Genomic DNA, 22,158 nt, shown 5'->3' with positions numbered 1-22,158 from the left:
AGACATGCTCATCATCATGGTAGTATGATAGCAAGTTTACCATATACAAGCTAGCAAAAAAAAATTTTACATTTTAAGGCCCGCAAGCTAGCAATTTTGAGATGCTCAAGAAAGCAATTCTTGCTTCTTGAAATATAAGTTTTGCTAGATGTGCAAGTTAACTTTTTGCTTCTTGAGATAGGCAAGATAGCATTCCTTGGTGATGTTCAAGATAGCAATTTCTTCTCTTTTGAGAAGTGTAATTTTTACTTTCTTCTTGAATTGTGCAAGCTAGCTATCTCCCCTTTTGTCAATGTCAAAAAGAAGGGAAAAACCCTTTACATCAATTTTTAAATCATGACAAGGGTTAGTATCAATTTTATTTGTGCATCATTATATTTTCAAATTAAAACATGCATATTTTCAAAACATATAAACTCATTATTATATGCATGATTCCAAATCATCATTCATATTCTTTCAATCATTGTTTCATTCACCACTTATAGCTTATCATGCACAATATATAAAATCATCTAACATGATACAATCATTTATTTTCAAAATATTTATCACTATTTTAATGTATGATAATGAAGTATTCATGATACCGAACATTAAATCAATATTTTTTAAGTATTTATCACTTCATTTTAATTATGATTCCAAACATTTATCATTTAAAGCATTCATGATACACATCATAATAAAAAGCATATGCATCATTCCAAATCATAAATATTTCAAATCATCATGGTATTAATTTGTCCCATTGCATCCTACCATGCATGATCGAAACTTCTCATTTGCATACATCAAAATAAATTCATGAATATTTCATGCATTCATATCATCACTTGAGGAATATTGAAAAGAAATAATTGGGTGATGAGATGAATATTTCATGAGTACAAAGAATTGCATAAAAATCATATAAGGAATACAAGTCACAATCATTCAAGAGAAAAATCATCATTCATTTTTAATTCATTCAATTTGATAAATCAAGATCATGATTTTGATAAAACTCATTTCAAATTTAAATCATCAAAATCATTTTTATGGCTCACAAAATTTATAACATAAATAGATTCATGATTTCATTGATAATATTTTTTCCCTGTTTTTAAGTGTTTCATTTTAAGTGGTCAATTTCATGTTAGCATGCCTTTTCATTTATGAAAACATGCATCAATTTTTTTTTTTTAAAGCCACTGTTATTATCATGAAAATCGATAATCCATAAATATCAAGAATCATCATAATTTCAAATATATACTCATTAATCATAACTTCAAATTGAACATGATTTCATATACTCAAAATCGAGAAATAACAATGGAAATCAACATGATACACATTATTACTTTTCAACCACATATAACATGATTTCATAAGGTATTTTTAATCAAAATCATTTTGTTTATCATAAACATGCAATTTTCGTGATTATTTTCAAAATTACTAGAATGATAAGCATGATTCATAATTGTTTGTATTTTCATTATAAAATTATTAAACATGTAATTTTCAAGAAAATTAAATAAAAAAGAAAAATGCTTTATGAAAAGCATCATGTAATTTCAAAGTAAACCAAAGGCATTTTAATTACCTCAATGTCGTAGGCTGGTAAGGCGTAGTTTGCCGCCTCGCTTTTGTTGACTTTCTCGTCTTCAGATGAGCTCGATTCATCCCAATTTTTGTTCTTCTTCTTGCGTTTAAAGCAAGTAGTTCCATTCTTTTTGCTTTTTAATTTTCGTTTCATTTTAAGTTCACCATCACTTGAGCTTATGCTCGAGTGGTTTTCAAATGTTCTATGTCCCAAATCCTTCCTGTTCTTTGGAAGGTTGGTTTGTTCATCATTGTCCTCATCACTTGAGTCATCGCTCAAGTGGCATTCATTTGTCCAGAGTTCCAAATCCTTCCTGTTCTTTGGAGGGTGGTTCTCAAGTTCTTCACGTGCATTGCACGTCATTTCATATGTGATCAATGAACCAATTAGTTCTTCAAGTGGAAAATGGTTCAAGTTTTTCGATTCTTGAATAGCAGTTACTTTTGAATCCCAAGTTTTAGAAAGTGAGCGCAAAACTTTGTTAACGAGTTCAAAATCCGAAAAGCTTTTACCAAGTGATTTCAAACCATTGACGACATCCGTAAATCGGGTGTACATGTCAACAATGGTTTCGCTTGGTTTCATATGAAAAAGCTCGAAATCAAGCAGTAAAATATTAACTTTCGAGTCTTTGACTCTACTAGTTCCCTCGTGCGTGATTTCAAGAGTGCGCCAAATATCGAAAGCCGTTTCACACGTAGAAATCCGATTGAACTCATTTTTGTCCAATGCGCAAAATAAGGCATTCATAGCCTTTGCGTTTAAAGAAAAATTCTTCTTCTCCAAATCCGACCATTCGTTCATCGGTTTGGAGGGAAGTTGAAAACCGTTTTCAATGATATTCCATAAATCCAGATTTAGAGAAATTAAGAAAACTCTCATTCGAGTTTTCCAATAAGTGTAGTCCAATCCGTTAAAGAACGGTGGACGAAAGACCGAACAGCCCTCTTGAAAAGTCATTTCTCTCGGGTGTAAATCCGAAATGAGAAATACCCCGCTCTGATACCAATTGTTAGGATCGAGAGCACTAAGAGGGGGGGGGGGGTGAATTAGTGCAGCGGAAATCTTACAGCGATTAAAAACCAAAAGCTGCGTTCGTTCAAAAACTATTAAGATGCAAAAGCAAATTCTCAGTTTGTATCTAAGTGCAGTTTGCGTCTAAGCGCAGATTGCGTCTAAGCGCAGTTTTGCGTCTAAGCGCAGTTTACGTCTAAACTTAGATTTACGTCTAAACACAGTTTTACGTCTAAACGCAGATTTACGTCTAAACGCAGATTTACGTCTAAACGCAGTTTTACGTCTAAACGCAGATTTACGTCTAAACGCAGATTTACGTCTAAACGCAGATTTACGTCTAAACGCAGATTTACGTCTAAACGCAGTTTTACGTCTAAACGCAGATTTACGTCTAAACTCAGATTTACGTCTTAAACTCAGATTTACGTCTAAACGCAGATTTACGTCTAAACGCAGTTTTACGTCTAGACGCAGATTTACGTCTAAACTTTGAAACTTGTTTGTATACTTGCAGAAGGCAGTATGCAGTTGAAATCAAGACGTAAACGTGAACTGAGATCTGATGATTGAGCGAGGAAAGCCGATTTACGTCTGAATGCAGTTTTACGTCTAAATGCTGAAACTCGTTCGTAAAATCGTAGAGGAAAGTTTGCAGTTATCAATAGGATCAAAATGTAAGTGTAAACTGCAAAGAAGCTCGTTCGTAAAAGCACGGAAGACAGTTCTGCAGAATCAAACGTAAACGTAAACAGTAATGTATGAAAATACGAATTTACGTCTGAATGCAGATTCGGAAGAACAGCACTTAGAACTTGTTCGTGAAAGCGCAGAGAGCAGTAGTAATGAAGGGGGTTTGCAGTAATGATAAAGTGCTCGAAAATAAATGCAAACCAGAGATTTAGAGTGGTTCGGTCAGCCTTGACCTACTCCACTTTTGGCTTCCTCCACCGACGAGGTTGCCGACGTCAACTAGGGGCCTTCCTTCAATAGGCGAAGGCCAAACTGCCCTTTTACAATTTCTCTCCTTTTGACAGGCTCAGGAGACAACCTTTACAGATCCTTTCTCTCCTCTCTTTACAACTCAAAACTTGAAGAACAGAAGGAGAAGAACTTTAGGACTTTACACAAATTTGAGCTCTTAGAATCACTGAAAAGATCAAGAATTCGGTGTGGATCTATGTCTTTTCAGTGCTGAATGGGTGGGGTATTTATAGGCCCCAACCCAATTCAAAATTCGAGCTCAAAACGATCAAATCGATCAAATCCCAGAATTCTGGGATCAGGCGGTTGCACCTCTCGACTGGAGAGGTGGCACCGCCTGGCAGAGCTCGAAGACTGAGCTCTGCCGATTGCTTCTCTCTGCCAGAGCTCGAAGACTGAGCTCGATGGTTGCATCACCTGGCAGAGCTCGAAGACTGAGCTTGGTGATTGCATCACCTGGCAGAGCTCGAAACTGAGCTCGGTGGTTGCATCACCTGGCAGAGCTCCAAGCTGAGCTCAGGCTGATCCACCTCTCTGCCAGAGCTCGAAGACTGAGCTCGGTGATTGCATCACCTGGCAGAGCTCGAGACTGAGCTCAGGCTGATGCACCTCTCTGCCAGAGCTCGAAGACTGAGCTCGGTGGTTGCATCGCCTGGCAGAGCTCGAAACTTGAGCTCTGGCGGTGCTACCTCTTGGCAGAGGAGGTTGCACCGCCCAGTCTAGCTCGAAGACTGAGCTCTGGGCGGTTGCACCTCTCGGCTGGGGCGGTTGCACCTCCCAGCCTCGCAGCCCTGGCGGTTGCACCTCCTGGCTGGGGCGGTTGCACCTCCCAACCCCACAGCCCTGGCGGTTGCACCTCCAGGCTGGAGAGGTGGCACCTCTTCACTATTCCAGCTTACTTGGTTTGGCTCCAAACTTGGTCCAAACCAGTCCGAACTTGGGCCTAATTGGCCCCTACTTGGGTTATAGGATTAACACCTAATCCTAACCCTAATTAACGTGCTAACTATGAATTTAAAGACATTTTCTAAGCTATTACAAAGTCCGCAAGTCAAGACTTCTTCTAGCGAGCTTCCGGCAAACTTCCGACGGTCTTCCGATGAACTCTCGGAAACCATTCTGCGGACTCCCGGCAAGCTCCTAGACTTCACGATTTGTTCTTAGCGAGTTCCAACGAGCTTCTTCGGCAAGCTCCGATCTTTCTCGGCGAGCTCCGCGAACTCCCAACGAATCTTCGGACTTCCGTCGAACTCTCGAACTCGCAACAAATCCTTCGCGCTTGACTCCGACACTTTGTTTCGCTTTATGTCTTCATCGTTATCATAGTTAATCCTGCATAATTAAAACAAAACTTCAATCGAGACAATTAATCCTAAGCAATTAACCAAGTTGTCCGACATGTCATTGGTCCCTCGACGCTTCGTCCGATTCTTCGGCGCATCGTCCTCTCCTGCAGCCTATTGCCCAATCGGCCAGTTGACTCCGCAACTCCGATATCCTTGGCACAATACCCGCTCTTCTTGGCCCGATGCCCGAGTTCACGGCCCGAAGCCTTCTGTCGATACGTCGACCGATCCACCGGCCCGACGTCCAATCTTCTGACATGTTCCTTCGGCACAACATGATTTTCCTGCTTTAATTGTCTCATCCTGATCGAAGCATCCTGCGTCACTCAAAACGCAGATTAAATCATAAACATATATCAAGTAGTTTCATCATCAAAATACGAGATTCAACAGGTACCACTAGATTGTCAAGCGGTAGTATTGCCCAGGTAGGCAGTGGTACCGCCAGAGCCTTGGTTCCCAAGCTTTGTTAGGTGGTAGTACCTCACAACGTAAGCGGTAGTATTGTCAATACCAAAAAAACTCAAGGATTTGAATTGTTGGCTTTATTTTTGAAGTCATTTGGGGTCTATAAATACCCTACTCATGCTTGCTTGGCGAAGTATGAAAACTTATGATTTTAAAGTATGTAAACTCTCTTAAAAAGTATTGAGTATCTTCCTTCTTGAGTTTAGAAATCATTCTAAGGAGGTGTGAGGTCTTCTTAGTAAAAGAGAGGTGTGAAGGTTCTTTTTTAAGTTTGTGAAAAAGAGAAAGAGTTATAATGATGATAGTTGATATTCGCTCATTAAAAAGAATATTGGTAATAAAAGCCGGTAGCCTCAAGGGAAGATGAATCATAAGTGGACGTAGGTCAGGATGACCGAACCACTATAAATCTGGTTTATATTTCTCTTTATATTTTTCATTACTATTACTAACTAATTTAGTTGCTCACTATCATTATTCACATTCTATGTTAAACGTATTTTCGATATGTATTTTTTAATAGAACTTTCAAATTAAAATTTTATTTTAAAAGCACTAATTTAACCCCCCCCCCTCTTAGTGTATTTACGATCTTAATAGGGAAAAGCCCCGGATTAGAAGAGGTCAAATCCTGTTGATAATTAAATATGCCTACCAAAACCAGATTCCCACCAATATGTCATCTCGCCAAAACCTGATTCCCACCAACAAGTTGTCTTGCTAAAATCGGATTCTCGCCAATAATTTGTCTGACCAAAAATTCAATGCCCTCCTCGGCAGGGCCGGAATCGGGTGTACCCAAGTTATGCACCTCGATTAAACAGTGCCTGAGTAGTGTATCTCAGTCTTATAGTGCTCAAGTTGTGCATCTCGGCCAAACAATACCCGAGTAATCCGCCTCTTTTTTGTTTTGGGGCATATTCTGGTACTATCCTTTGATCACTAGTCAATAATCATGTCAGAGCCAATGTGGAGCCTCGAAGTAGACATGGCGCATGCATGCCGATTTGGCACCTCGGGCCCCTACGAGACGACGAACCATGCCCATGCTGCTCGGGGCCATACGAGATGGCGCCGCACAACACGAAACCACCCGAGAATGTGTGAAGCTGTGCCACGTGGCACAGAACCGTGCAGGTCGGTTTGCATCGTGCGGAGTGTACGAACCGACTACTCGGAGCCTCGATGGCCATTACATACTATGTATGATCGACCCTCGATCACAGGTATAAAGACCGACCCCTTGGTCGACGCAGGGGGATTGGATCTCGGACACAAAAAATACCCTCAACTCCTCATACTAATTTAAGCTTAAGAGGGATGGAGTCGAAAATCTTCCTTCCGACATTGACCTTTAGTGCAGGAAGGCAGTGCTGAATCAAAGATCCAAGTCTCTGCTCTACCTCGGGTCGATCCAGCGGACGACGCTCCAACCCGACCCGACATCGACCCTCTCACCTTTGAAATCCATATGGACGCGTTCTCGGGATGGAGCCGAGCCGTTCTGACTCCCCGACCACCGTTTGAAGTTGCACTACAGGTATCTTTCTTAATCACCAGATATATCGTTCATTCATGTTAATTCGGGTTGGAACAGACCTGACGGAGTTCATGCGACTATTTGGTTGCTTTTCCGCTAGGTGAGCTACTTTATACAAGACAAAAAGAGATGTAAGCAGTAGGAAAGCTTAAACTAAGGGTTGAAGTGAGTCAATGTATGTCGAGTTATAATAGATGATGGAAGGGGACTCGATGTACCTTTGAGAAGATCTTATGCGTCTGTGATAGTGGGATAGATCCTGATGAGATGGTAGCACAAACCAGGGGATGGTGATAGGAGATAGTGTTCGGTGGTTAACTGGAGAATGACTTTTGGTGAAAGGACGAATTCTAGTAGGCGTGTGGTTCTGTATAAGAATTAAAGGAACGATGTCGACGAGAGTGTAACCAATTGGTTTGCTAAGGGCTACACTCTGAAAAATGGAGTGATATGTTTCTCAATGAAAAGTGCGTTAACTTTAGCTTATGTCTTCATGAAACGATGACAGAAATCATTGTCAAAGATTCTTTGGCATTCTCTCTCTCTGTCTCTCTCTTTTCCTAAGATAAGAAATATTATATCCGGTATCATCACCATGTAAGGTGAAAACTCTTTTTATATAAAAGAATACAAATTGATAGTGTAAACATAAGGTTTTAAATGGAATGATATTGATTAAAAATTTAGGAGATCACATTAAATCATGTTGTGACTTGGAATCTTATAGACTCTATCTATCTATCTCTCTCTGTCCTCTTGTGTTTAATTAATTATTATACAATATATATCTCTCTTTCTAAGTTGGCTTGCATCATGTTGTTTGGGTTTCATACCATGTGTCAAGCCTAATCTAGTTTGCTCATGAGAGAGGATGTTAGTGTTAGGCATGGCTTAAACTTTTGAACTTATTGGTAACCCACCCAACTGAGATATTCATCATTTTTGGAAGAAAAAGTTAATGAAAAGCCACACTGTTTTCCATTTACCAAAACTATATAAGAATAAGAAACTCAGCATAACTGGGTAAGAAATCCACATGCTAAGATTCATGACAAGGCCAAGCATACTCAATCGGACATGGCTTGAGAAAAATATTCTTCTTTTTTACACCAACACAAGCAAAAAAAAGCAGTTGCTTGAATCCTTCAACTTGCTTGGGACCAACTTTGTGATGGATAGATATTATGATTTGACTTTCAGATTGAGATTTGAAACAGAATTCTGCAGACTGATGTGGCCATTTTGTTGCTTCATTCAAAACTCCATGACATGTCAATCTAACATAAGCAAGCAATGCTTTTGTTATGCATCACTATCATCTCAAGTCACGATCAAAAGCCTATCCAGATGACGCATCGTGTGGGAATGGGGGAGAACAAATTTATGTGGACCATATGCAACGGAGGAAGAGGAGAAGTTTGGGAAGGTCTGAGACAATTATTGAACTCACAGTTTTCATCATGTTCCCGACCTGTGCAAGTCCAAAGACAAATGGTTCATTTCTCCTTCCACTTGTAAAACAAGTCTTTGCTTCAAGCTTTGTCTGACACATGGAAAATTATGGGTAACTTTTCAAGTGCCAGGAAGTTGCATATTAGCTAGCAGTCGGACATCTGTGGAAAGCATTTCAATCTCATTGTTGCCGATGACCACAGAATACAACCGAAGAGGACATGAAGGTGATGCTATCAACTCAGGACTACCTGACAAGTAAACATGGATGGATGTTAACAATCACAACAAGACACATCTCAATCTCAATGTTGCAAATGATCATAAAATATAGCAGATTAGAAAATTATGCTAATTCTACAAACTCAGGATTGTGTTAACAGCTAAAGATGGGCATTAGAACTCATCATCCGGGTCAGCTTTCATTAGTGCAAAAAAGGAGTGGAATCATGCGTCAGGATAGAGAGAAATCATAGGAGTGGAACATGTGGAAGTGGACTCTGAGTCCTCCCTCGATTCAGATTGGAGGCATTCATATTGGAAAAAAATTGTCAGCTTCTGAGCGTATCAGGGTGTGGATTCTGCAACTCCCAGTGGATTGCAGCTGACCACTTGGTTCATTAGAGATGAGATTAAAAAGATAAAAAAGACATGGAGCTTTTTCTCTGTGTCAGCCCCTCAACCATTCCACTCTGTAGATTATGTCATCCACAGAGCCCAGGAGGGGAAGTGAACTGCCAGTCTTCCTCAACACTGGTTGGTTGGAGTAGGCAGATGGAGCTGTGAAAGCAAGATGGAAATTAAGTTACTAACCTTGAATCTTTTGGAAAGGAACACGCTTCTGTTTCTAAACAAGTATATTTATTGATATGATGCTTGCCATGATGGAAGGATAAACACACACACACACACACACACACACACCAAAAAAAAAAAGAAAAGGAAATTTATCATCCTATTTAGGAATGATAACATGTTATGTTGTACAGCAACATCAACGCCATAAACTCTCAACTATTTGAGGTTGATAATATATATTTTCTATTATCAGAGTATTCAAATTTTTTTATTTATAATTTCTAACCACTAATGCCATATAGGTTGTATAAAAATTAATATCTTATATGACATCATTCTTTAGTTCACTTTTTTTTTTCTTCTTCAAATTATCACAAACTTGATGTACAAAAATATTTTTCTGGTAGATATCATTTGACTTGGATAACTACTTTGTTCTTTTCGAATTATCACAGATCCAACTAAATGATACCTAATTTCAATTGAGATGTCTCTCTCAAACCCTAGAAAGTGTTCTTGAAACTATATTCAAGAGAAGTAAAAGCAAGAGAGAAAAAAGAATTTACTGTGATCCCTATTCCCACCTTGAACTAAATTGATTTCCTCACAGGCAACAGCTTAGCGGCAGACCTCACCGATGAAAATATCTACCTTGATGGGGAAGTCCCATGGTTATTGTCTTCTCGGCTGATATGGACGGCTCCGTTCGTGGTTGCCGCGTTGCTCGCTTTCCGAATCCCACGCGCTTCCTTCGCTCTTCTCATCTCTCATCCGCCCTGCGTCTCTCCCGACCGACGCGCATCCTTCGCTTACGTCTTCCTCACGCCGTGCCGTCAAACCACCGGCCGCCTCTCCTCTTCCAAGCGTCCGAGAGTCCTACATCTTCGCAAGGCCGAGAATAGAAGCGAAAGCCTAAGCTAGTTGAGCCCCCTGCCTTGTGATTCGACGATTCTGTGGAGCTCACCTGATCCTTCCAATCCAACGGCAGGTAGTCCTGCCCATTCTAGTGTTTGTATATATATATATATATATAGACACTTTTAGTTCTCTATGAGTCCGTAATATCTTTTCGTTTGTCAAGCGTACCTGCCCGTTTATTCGATCCTTCGTGGGGACATCCTCTGGAGACACCATTGATGCGCAGGTAACGTAACGAGTGGCGTTAGAATCGAGTAAGACAAACACTAAAACACTTAATTCTTCCACTTAACAGTCCAATAGCCAATTCCATTTCGTCTCGTGTTGGCGGCTAAAACCGAACCAAACCGCGAGCGTATATAAACACATGTAAACCCGCACCATCTCCCCCTCGATCGATTCAATTGTCTGCTCCCGATTCCCTCGACTTCGCTCTCCCACCCTCCACGTTTCTCGCCCACTCCTCCTCCTCCCTTCTCTCCCTTCCCAAAACCCCTCCCTTTGCCTCGTCCTCCGCCGCCTCGATCGCTCGCTCCGGTCATGGGGAGGTGCGTCCTGGTCACGGGCGGCGCCGGTTACGTCGGGAGCCACACCGTGTTGCAACTCCTTCTGGAAGGGTTCACCGCAGTCGTCGTCGACAACCTCGATAACTCCTCCGAGTTCGCTGTCCAGCGCGTCGCCCAACTCGCTGGCGAGTTCGGCAAAAACCTCACATTTCACCGGGTAATTTTATATTGTTCTGTGGTTCAAAGAGTCGAGATTGAATTTTGGGTCTCGAATTCTTTTTCATGGATCTGATTGATTCCTTGGATTCTGCGACTTATGAGTGATCTTTTGTCGAAAAGGTGCGAGTTTTCATCTTCGTTTCCTCCTAAAGGCATCGGACAAAATCGAAATTTTTTAGTCAAAGAGTGTGCATTTGGCTTGAGTTTTATTTCGGTTTTGAAGGCATCATGAAACCATAGCTTACCGTATTCGTAGATTTAGTGATTTTTCGCTTCAACAATTTGGAACTTTTGGTCGGTGGCTGTAGATTCTGATATGTGGATTTGTATAATTAGGGTTCTGGGGCCGCTTGCTCTTGTTGCCGTCCTTTCCCCAACTAAGACAATTGCATCATATAGCATATGGTTCAAGTCACATAAGCCATCATTTGATGCCAAATATATCAAATAGGAAACGTGATGTTACAAACTGACGCATGGATTCAAGGAACACTAAATCATCTACGCAACTCTTTTTAAGAAAACCTTGGGAACGAGAAATGAACTCATAACAGTGTGAATTAGAGTCCAATTTTTTTTCTTTTCAACGAAGGAAAAAGGAATTAGATTTTTTTTTTGTCTTGATTTAGTCGGAGTTTTATCATTTAAATCATAAGAACTAGTTCATTAGAAAAATGCATACATTTTGAGAAACCTCTACTGAATTAAGTAAATTCTCCGTCATGAGAGCAAAATATAGGGAAATCTGAGTAGTTTTACGTTTTTCATCATCACCCTTCTTATTGTATTGTCATTATCTGCACTCTGCAGCATACCAAAGTTTGTTTGTTGTTTCTTTCTTTTGTTTGAGGTGATTTTTTTTTTCTTTTTTGTTTCAGTGAAAGAATTATAATGCATTGGTAAACTTGCGATTGCATAGATTTCCAGTTCATGCAGAAGTTTTCCTGGTGCTATTTTCTTTTAAGTGGAAGATGAGATGTCTTTGCCACCATCTTCACTGATTATTATTTTCAGTTGTTGACAAAAGGAATCTCAATTTAGATTTTAGTTATTCACAAAAATGTCTCACTATAACGTGAAATAGGTGTACTCTTTTGGATTTTGTTGCTGAGTTTTTCAACTTGACCCTATATGTACTTCCATTTTTATTCTTAGAATGACCTTAAGGTGTGACCGGAATATGCTTCGTTAGGATCAGATAAATCTCTATGCTCTTTGCAGAACTTCTAAAGATGCTGATGAAATAGTCAGATGCCAATGTATTTGTTCTTCAACTGTTATTTTCATTGCTTCTGGAATTTGTTTTCTTAAATAAACTCCTGGCCCCTAATAATGTTCCATGAAAATGAATCATATCATATGTTTTCATCAAAATTTCTGGTTTTGACTTGTAATAGCATTTCCGCAAAGGTGCTTATATATATAAAACCCTGTTGTTATCCTGGTTTTGATTGTACTTCATAGTGAATGCCGAAATGGTAGATCTTTTCTTCCTTGTGGTTGCTACATTATGCTGATGCTTCTGCAGATTGATATTCGGGATATAGAAGCATTGGAGAAAGTATTTTCTACAACAAAGTAAGTTTTTTCCTTACCTCTTTGTTGCTCTTATTAGTTGAACAAAAGGGGGTTAAGTTGTTTTTGTCTGCAGGTTTGATGCTGTTATACATTTTGCTGGTCTGAAGGCAGTGGGTGAAAGTGTTCAGAAACCCTTGCTTTATTACAAAAATAATATCATTGGTACAATTGCTCTTTTGGAAGTAATGGCTGCATATGGATGCAAAAAGGTATTTTCTTGATAGACTTCATTTATTAGCCAAGATTTTGCATTTTAGAAGATTGAGGATAATAAAAATAGCATTCTTTGTAAACTTGTAACTTTTCAGCATCTATGGCTTTGAAAATCATATATGCTCCTCTCCTCTCTACCCGAATAACTTCTTAAGGTTTGTGAATGGACCTTTTTTAGGGCCCTATTGGCATCTGAGGAAGGCCACTTTGATTTGAGTACAATAATAGGTCCTCCTGAAACCCTTCTCCTATGGGCTGCTACATAAAGCTGGCCTTTGGGGACATTACAATGGGCCACGTATTAAGGTTATGAAAGAGACACATAAGATGAGAAAGTTTATAGGACATGTTGGACAAAAGATAGTATTCCCAGTAGCATATCTCTTCAGATTTGTTCTTCTGAGTCCTACAATAATGTTTAATGTAATAAACTGTATTAGGATGTTCTTTTTTATATATTATTGAATACGTAATATTTTTTGGACCTTTTCGTATGAAGTTGATTTTTTATGTAAATTATTAAATGCATTTGAAAATGGAACTTTAGCTTAACATAATTGACCCAAAATGGCTTGTGGGTCATTATTTCTGTGTATATGTATATCAGTGTTGAATGCCTTTGGGTGATTGATGTGTCAAATCTTGCAGCTGGTATTCTCATCATCAGCTACTGTTTATGGATGGCCTAAGGATTTACCCTGTACAGAGGAATCCCCTTTGTGTGCAATGAACCCATATGGTCAAACTAAGGTTTCTTCTTTTTTCTTTGACTCCTCTTTTTCCATGTGCCTATTAATGTGATCTGACAATTTTTGTATCAACAATTGCAGCTTATGATTGAAGAAATATGTCATGATATCCATCGTGCAGATAGTGACTGGAAGATAATGCTATTAAGATATTTCAATCCTGTCGGAGCTCATTCCAGTGGACATATTGGTGAAGATCCTCGTGGAATTCCCAATAATCTCATGCCACTAATCCAGCAAGTTTCTGTTGGGAGGAGACCTACACTAGCAGTATTTGGGAATGACTATTCAACCAAGGATGGTACAGGGGTATCCTTTTTTTCCTTAACTATTTAGTATATGCTTTTATTTTGGGATTTTAGTGGAAAATTGGTTAAGGACATGTAATTCATCTTTTTGTGATTTGATCCTCTTGGCACCAGCTTGATGAATTGGTCAAGGACATGTTATATTGAAGCAAGTAACAGAACTAATTAACAGAACTTGGTCATGTTTCTTCTACTGATTCTGTTGTTAATCTGCACAATATTCAATTTTATAAATTTGTTTGTGCCTATTGTGGGCATAATATGCCTATTACGTCTATGAAATGCCAGTTTGGAAACTGAAGACTTACCTATAGTTCAGATTTTGATAAGTTTTGTTTGTCTTTTCCTTCTAAATATTTATTTGCATAAACTGCCAGTTATTAGATAAATAAATTTTAGTATAATCCAACTGCTACTTTTGTTACCAACAATCATTTCTATATATAATACATATGATCAAGCCAAGTGGATGGTCGATGTGAGGAGACATGGAATAGGCAAGACGATTGGTGAATTTGCCCTGACAATATTATTTATTGTTGCTTCTTTGAATAGATTGCACAATATACTTGATTTCATTCTTCTACATTCTTGTATTGTGGTTTCTTTAAGCCTTTTTCTTAGAATTGCATAATAAGCTTTCAGATAGCAATGATCACATTAAATCTCTTCCTTATCATTTCGTGTGCTGAATGGTGCATGCTATGTTTCAGTCTACTTTTATATTGGTATATGCTTTGCATTTTATTCCCATACTATTCTTGCTGCTTTTGTTGCACATGACACAGCTAAGTACCTGAAGTGTACATTATTAGTTTATCTAATGTATAAACTGGTTTGTTTGGAGTTCAAAAACCAGAGTCTTCTACCATTTAAGTTTTATCACGATTTCTCGTCTCATAGACATCTTAACATGACTGCAGGTAAGGGATTACATCCACGTTGTTGATCTAGCAGATGGACATATTGCAGCTCTGCATAAGTTCTTTGAGGACCCCAACATAGGTGTGTATTCAATGCTATTAAAGTTTGTAGTACATCTAGTACATCTTGATATATTTGGTAGACAACATAGTTTTATATTACAGCCATGTGGTTTAAGTTAATTTACTTCTTGGAGTTTAGACTATTGTACATAGTTGTCATATGCCTTATGGACTTGAGCTATATGGTTTGGAGTCTGAACTATTGTTTGCACTACAAGAAACAAAAGTTTTAAGAAACATTTTTTAGGAAGTAAATCTTACAATTTTGCACCAACTTTTACCGACACTTCTTTTTTAACTTCCAAAATCAGGCTATTAGCCAAGCAACAGGTGCTGTTACGAAGATGCTCAATTTATAATGGTTTTTGCATGTAAAATATAGGTTATGCTAGGTCCGAATATGTCGTTTGGTAAGTCTTCATGTTGAAGATAACAAACGCTTGTGAATATAAAAACTAAATTTGTTAATGATCTCTTACCTTGTTTTTGGTTGTTTTTCTTTTTTAATATGGCTATACATGTCATGAGGTCCTTTTTGAGTTTTATATCATGATGAAAATTCAGCAGTTATAAGTAACACCAATGAACATATTGTTATTGTCTATGAAGCACAGACATGCTGATTTGGTGGGCGTATCCATGTTGGACATGGATTCGTCGCCAACACGGCTGAACACGTGTCCGATACGTGTCTTCTTTTGTTTATTTATTTGTTTTCCGGACATGCATATCCATGTTGGAGTGACTCTCCTGCACCCTTCCTCACCACTCCCGCATCCTTCTTCTCGTGATGCGCACGTGGGCCGACGGTATTGAGGCAGCAGCTTTATGCGGGGCCCATGTTGTGGCCTTCAACATCTACAAAGCAACTAGTGCGGAGGGGTCACATATCTTTATTCGTAGCTAGAGAGACTTTGATTGGTTCAGCAAACAAGGGCCCATGCGGGATCTAGTTGATGGTTGAAGCAAATGGTGGGTTTTGGCAGCTTGCATAGGACAGCATGGTGCCACCGTTCTTTTGTTAACACGTATTCTCTCTTCTTCCCGTGTCACATTGTAAAGTGTGAGAATTCATGATTTGCTACATTGGTCACGTAACTATATTGATAATTATATCGATGTATAGTAGTGTTTCATGTATAGTAGTACTATAATGACACATGCCTATATTGATAATTATATTGATAGTAAATTTGTTACTAACTCTTAGCCTGAACTTGTGTTGTTAATTGACCATGTAACAAGTCAAGAATAAAGTAAATTATGTGGATATATGTTAGAAATTTAGAAATAAATATCAAGGGTACTATGTAGAATTAAACTACTTATATTATAAGCTATAATTTGGTGCAAAGCTAATGTGGATTTTTTTTTTTGAATCATTGTTTGGTAGATTAACTACAAAGACTTGTATGAAGTGTAATTTTATATACTGTAAAAATTACTTGCATTTAATATATAATTTTATACACTGTAAAAATCAAATCGTGTAGGTTCTATTTTTATTCAGATGAATCTATATTGTTTTCTGATAAATTTAATTGTATTACAGTTGTACTATCTAAGTACATTTAAAATTATATGATGATAGTTATTTGTTCACATTGCTAAGTCTATAAAATTCAAGTATAAATACTATGAAACGTATTAATCAAATATTATATATATCAAAAAATACATGTGTCTCGCCGCATCTGTGTCCTAATTTTTAAAAAAATGATGTGTTGCCGTGTCTGTGTCTGTGTCTGTGTTTGTGCTTCTTAGGTTATTGTTGCCAAGTACCAATTGTATCAATCTATATGTACTATACTACAGGATTGTTATTAGTACCCAGATCACCCTGTGGGGTTAGTTAAAGATCACCTCTATGTCACCTGGGTTCAACGGAAGATAGGCACTCAAAGTCATTTGGTTTTACAGCTTTATATTCAGGTTGCCCGAGAATAGGTTTCATAATTATTATAGTCATCTTCTGAACCTTGTGTGGTGTATTGCAGTCGGCTATTGGTCATAGCTATGCTTCAACTTGGTTCAATGAAAGTTTAACGTTCTTAGAAGCAAGGTTCGCAATACCGTATCGTACCGGTGTTTCGACGTTCGTTCGGTACAGTACGAAACGGTATACCGAGCTGTATACCGCTCGGTATATATATATATATATATATATATAACTCGACGACGTCGCATCTCTCTTCTCGCAGGCAAGGCGACATCGCTTCGGCGACATCACCTCATTTATATATATATATATATAAATTAATATATATAAAAGATTATATATATATATATATATATATATATATATATATATATATATATATATATATATATATATATATATATATATATATATATATATAATCCGAAATAGGTGCCTCGGTGATGTCGTCGAAAAAGGCGACGTCGCCGAACGTTGCCTTTTTCTAAAATATTTATATATAAATATAAATAAATAAATATATATATATATATATTATTTTATTATTATTTTTTGTTCTGTCTGGTAGTGGTCGGTTCGCGTATCGGTATGCCGTCGGACCGGTACGTACCGCCCGTACCTGTCATCATTAAGATCTCTATAATGAGGCTCTCTTATTATACCCTTCTTGTTTGGGAATTTAGTGGTATTTCTTTCTCTAATAGATTATGTGATTTCATGATATAGAACTTCTACAATTCTTTAGCATGCTTTATTAGGTTGGAAGAAATTTTAGTATTTCAGGCTAGAGATAGCTTCTTCAAGCAAAAGCGGCAGACTTGTGTTTCGCAATTTATTTTCCATACTTCATTATTGATGCCTAACCATCAGTGTTTATCTGGTTGATCCCACCATTTTCTTACAGGTTTAATTCATTTACTCTGATTGCTAGCAAGGATCTTGCATGTTTGAACTGACAATGTTGTGTAAGCTGCAGGCTGTGAAGTTTATAATCTAGGAACTGGCAATGGAACATCAGTGTTGGAAATGGTGGCAGCATTTGAGAAGGCTTCAGGCAAGGTACTACAATTTCGACATCATGATTTCTTAAGATGACTACAAACCAGCTATTTACTTGAACAATCATGTTGAACATGGGATGCATAACTTGATATCAAGATTAATATCATGAGATGACTTGATATCAATTAGCATTCTAAACTTCATGGTATAAGTAAAATGCACTGTTTTACCAACAAATATTTGCTTGGAAACCAGTTAAGCCGCATGGTGTCTGCTGTGCATTCTTTTGTTTTTCTACTATAGTTTTGACTCGTATAATTCTTTTCAGAAAATTCCTCTGGTCATGGCTGGAAGGCGACCTGGTGATGCTGAAATTCTTTATGCATGCACTGCCAAAGCAGAGAAGGAACTAAATTGGAAGTATGTATTTTCGGTAATACTTGCATGCTCATTTTTTTTTCTTAATAAAAATCTATATAGTTCCAGTTAGCTGCACTTAGTTTCTTATCTGAATTTTGGAATGATGGCTACTGCAGAGCAAAGTACAGCATCGAAGAAATGTGCCGTGATCAGTGGAACTGGGCTAGCAAGAACCCCTGGGGATACGGTCTACCTGATCCTGCTAACTGAGGAATCTCTTAACATAATTTCTTCAATGAATTTAGAGAGAGATCACTAATTGTGAACATAATGGCATGTAAATGTGGAATAGGTCCAGCTGATATATTTGTCATATAATGTGGCATGAATAAAAAATGCTTCTGTTCTGATATAATGGGAGCATTATAGTAAAAAGGCATCTTTGCTTTCTTTTTTTCTAAATATCTATTCTTTGTCTCTTTTTTGGCATCTTAAACTTATGGCTTCCTCCACGCTTTTCTATTCTGCTAGGTGGGGCTTCGGAGGCTGATTCGGCCTATGACTGGGAACAAATGATAATATAAATGATATATACACGAGAAATTCAAAAACCAGTAGTTGAAACTTTCACTCTGGTTTGGTGCTGCCTCAGATTCCAAACTTTTTGCTTATTGCTGTTTCTTTTTAGTCTCTTACTGGTTGGTAATCTGAAAGCTTGCAGTGTCTCCTGAATGTCTCGAGGCAATATATTGATGCAGAAGTTTTCTGTAATAGAAGATGCTGTATATGTGTGTGTTGACACATTGCTTTTATTTATGGATGCGTGTGATAACATAAATAAGACACCCCATTTTCTTATGTGTGTGTGTGTGTTGACACATGCTTTTATTTATGGATGCATGTGATAACATGAATCATGATATGTAATGTCATGAATCATGATAATATTATATATGGGTAAGATTATGTACATTGATTCTCTCTAAACCACCTTATAGTGTGTGCTTAGCTACTATTCTTCTAATGTGATGCAAGAAATACCTGGAAAATTCATCCTATTTGAATTTGGCTAACTACATATATTTTGTTGAATTTCCTATCAAACCCAGCTTAAATACCTTTATATATATTTGTATATCTCAATTTTGATCGATTGACGTTTTAATTTCGCTTAAATAAGTGCAACAGGTGCAGATCCTGTAAAACTCAATCCACTATTATTTAGGAACCAAAAAACAAAATAAAAATCATGGTAGGTAGGTATAACTTGTAATGCCTGCTTTTGAATCTATCTTTCCAGCCTATTATTTCTCTCCGACTGTGTAATGATGAACCAAAAATTTGCATGTTATTCTGCTGATCATCATAAATGTAGTCTACTATCATATAACTGAAAGACAATCGCACAGCTCAATGGCATTATCAGCACATCAGATCCATTAAAACATCAACATTTATGAAGAGGCTATACATCATGCTCTGAAATTGAGATGTGACATGGATCTATAAAGGTCTTTTGAGTCTGTGTTCCATTCTCCCAACAACATACCTTGAGACGTGAACAACAGAGAGAGATGTTATTCGAAGTCTGGAGAACCTCTCACCTCTTGCGGATTATGCTCAAGCATGACCACATCAAAGAGAGAATAAGAAGAGGGGGGGCCTTACATCTAACCAAGTCTTTCACACACTTGCAAACTCCCATCCACCTATCAACGACGGTAACCCATTCACACACACCCGCAGTTACGTACATATATATATATATATATATATATATATATATATATATATATATATACACACACACACACGCACTTACACAGACGTAGGATAGATTCTGACCAGCCTATATGGTCAGTCGATCAAGATAGCGATCCATGATCTCGGAAATTGACTCCAAGAATGCATTCTCGCTGGTTCCTGGAATAACAGCATCCTTTGCTTCACGGATTATCTCTTCGATCCTGGATTCCTTCTTGATGGTTTCTCTACATAAAATGCTTCCGATATCAAATGGAGTCAGCCCTCTTTTGGCACCCTTCCTCAAAAGCATGGTGGAAATGCGAAGAGTGCGAGAGCACTCGAGTGACATTTCCCAGCCGTAGAACTTTAGCAGAGCAATGTCCTGCTCAGCGTCCAGTGAATTTATGTACTCCAAAGTTTCAGAACCGAAAGGTCGGCGAGACTGAGGCCAGTAGAGCCACTCAAATGTGCAATCCTCAAACTGTATCAGAGGCATTGAAGAATGATAACTCATAGATAATCATCTAGATGCTAAGAGTAGACTTGATAAAAAAAAAAAAAATGTGCAAGAAAAACCATAAAGAGATGATCCATATTCATCAGGGTATTTATTAAAGGACATATACAACAATATTTCAAGGGTGATGATCTATCCTCCTAATAAAATGTCAAAAGTCATTGAGAAGGAATAATGAAGAACAAAACAAGCAAAGCATTGTCTCTGTGGTTCACATCAAAAAAATAATAAAAGTGTTGGCATAAAGAACAGTGTCATGCAATGTCCCCAAGATTCCAGAAAACTTGTTCCATCTAAATGACACATGGTCTACATTATCCCTTAGGAAGTTGAAAATGATTTAGAGGATGGCATGATCAATAAACCAATAAATATATAATCTTTGTTAAATGCAAAAAAAAAAAAAAAAAAACATCATGCTAGAAATCTGGGAAAAATAATTCTGCGATGAAAGAAATAGGACTGAGGAGACAAACAAATATACCAACTTACATTCTCAGGAAGGCAGTACCCGTGATCGATTGGAACCAACACTATACGTCCTTCTCCTCCCTCTTTGCGGACTAAGATATTTCCAGCATGCCGATCTGCATTTGCCAATCGGATGTCTAACACACAGATCTTGTGAACCTCCTGCACCGGAAACACCCGCGGCCCCATCTCCTCACAACTTCCAAAGTTCTTGACAAACATTTGCAGTGATCCAACCTTAAAATTCATGGCTGCCTGTTCACATCCAGCAGGATGTTTAAAACCTCCGTGCATGCATTGAACAAGAACGGTTGGAGGAACACCGGCAAAGCCGAAATCAACATGGGAGAATGATCGGTGGCCACTGATAGGATGATCAAGAATGTAAGCTGCTACTTCCCTAATGGCACCTTCTCCTACCCGCGTCCCTCGTTTTAACCCTTCACCATTAGTTGAGAGTGGAAGCCCACGAGGGTTGTTCTTAGCCAGTGGTTCCTCGTCGCTTGGCTTAAACACAGAAACAAATTCATTGCCCGAGATGTCTTGCATAAAATAGGCTCCCCCTGTACCTTCTGTAGACATGATCGGTGGGTTTCCCTTCTCCAATCCAGAAAGAGCAGCACGCAGCAGATTCTTTATCACTAGAGGCAATTCAACCTTTGGATTGACAATAACTGGCTCAATCGACGCACCCCTACATGGAGTGTTTCTCGTAAATGCCTGAGAGCAATCAACGCATCCCTTATCAACTGTTACCGGTGCTTCAACAGACGGCTCAGAGTCCTCCATAGGCTTCGTCCTGACTTGTGCCGACCTGCGCACGAACAAGTGCAGGAATGCATTGTTATTTGTGCAAATATCGTGTATCTCTCTCCGGTCTTCAACCTTCTCCGCCGCCTCCCCCTCGAAGAGAAAATTTTGGTCTTGAAGATGGACGAAACTAGGATTCCTCTTTGCAACCTGCTTCTTAACATAATGCACAGTTCGCCCCTGCTCGACGCGGAACTTTAATTTCTTTCCGGATGCAGTCTTCACGGTAATGACACGAAGATCAGATGTTTTGATAATAAGATGGAGGACTTTCCCATCGGACACACCATAATCACGTATGAGACAATCATTCCGGGCCATCTCCCGGCCATCAAATACCAGCTTCTGCTTCTTCACAGCGAATCCCTTGCAGCTCTGGATCTTAAGTTTCACCGAGGCGATGGAGTCGGACTCCAGGACCCTCATGGGGATAACAGGGGCACCTGCAACTGCAAGGTATATCGTTATCAACTCTGGTGAACAAGGTGGACCTCCGGCTCCATTGGAATAGCATGTTGACAATGCAAGATCTTCCCGGATTGGCCCAAGAGTGGCCCCGGCGGCTGACATCCCCTTCTCTGCAAGAAAAACCAAAAGAACCGTCACCTTGTATTTAGCTGCACGAACTACAAAGAAACCAAAA

At 38.6% G+C, this 22,158-nt stretch overlaps 2 protein-coding genes and 1 long non-coding RNA gene across 6 annotated transcripts in view; 1 reads left to right on the top strand and 2 right to left on the bottom strand.

Moving 5' to 3' along the window:
* Nucleotides 1–7,939: 7,939 nt before the first annotated feature.
* LOC135622235 (uncharacterized) lies at nucleotides 7,940–10,179 on the bottom strand. The gene is made up of 2 exons (XR_010491016.1): nucleotides 9,845–10,179; nucleotides 7,940–8,646 (listed from the first exon to the last, which is right to left on the bottom strand). It is a non-coding gene; the product is annotated as an uncharacterized LOC135622235 (long non-coding RNA).
* Nucleotides 10,180–10,431: 252 nt separating this feature from the next.
* On the top strand, nucleotides 10,432–18,829 carry LOC135585699 (UDP-glucose 4-epimerase GEPI48-like). 3 transcript variants are annotated; one of them, XM_065123880.1, is made up of 9 exons: nucleotides 10,449–10,834; nucleotides 12,365–12,414; nucleotides 12,488–12,623; nucleotides 13,276–13,377; nucleotides 13,458–13,685; nucleotides 14,608–14,689; nucleotides 17,586–17,668; nucleotides 17,940–18,044; nucleotides 18,148–18,829. In XM_065123880.1, exons 1-9 carry the CDS (start codon nucleotides 10,652–10,654, stop codon nucleotides 18,178–18,180), a joined length of 1,002 nt encoding a protein of 333 aa, XP_064979952.1. In that variant the 5' UTR covers nucleotides 10,449–10,651; the 3' UTR covers nucleotides 18,181–18,829. The 3 variants fall into 3 exon arrangements, with proteins under 3 accessions (XP_064979953.1, XP_064979952.1, XP_064979951.1); XM_065123879.1 differs by having other exon boundaries at nucleotides 10,469–10,834; nucleotides 17,940–18,031; XM_065123881.1 differs by lacking the exons at nucleotides 17,586–17,668; nucleotides 17,940–18,044; nucleotides 18,148–18,829 and adding an exon at nucleotides 15,413–16,007 and having other exon boundaries at nucleotides 10,432–10,834.
* Nucleotides 18,830–19,777: 948 nt separating this feature from the next.
* LOC103996674 (phosphatidylinositol 4-kinase gamma 4-like) overlaps nucleotides 19,778–22,158 on the bottom strand; it is a 2,952-nt gene continuing 571 nt past the window's right edge. For both annotated transcript variants that reach the window (XM_009417636.3, XM_065123821.1), the window contains 2 exons: nucleotides 20,727–22,093; nucleotides 19,778–20,198 (listed from right to left, as the gene is read on the bottom strand). In XM_009417636.3, coding sequence (XP_009415911.2) covers nucleotides 19,821–20,198; nucleotides 20,727–22,085 — 1,737 coding nt within the window. In that variant the 5' untranslated portion in view covers nucleotides 22,086–22,093 and the 3' untranslated portion in view covers nucleotides 19,778–19,820. The remainder of the gene's footprint in view (nucleotides 20,199–20,726; nucleotides 22,094–22,158) is intronic.

This window comes from Musa acuminata, chromosome BXJ2-9, assembly GCF_036884655.1.
Source record: "Musa acuminata AAA Group cultivar baxijiao chromosome BXJ2-9, Cavendish_Baxijiao_AAA, whole genome shotgun sequence".
NCBI lineage: Eukaryota > Viridiplantae > Streptophyta > Magnoliopsida > Zingiberales > Musaceae > Musa > Musa acuminata.
Note: the sequence above shows the minus strand (reverse complement) of the source record. Positions and strands in the feature narration are given on the sequence as shown.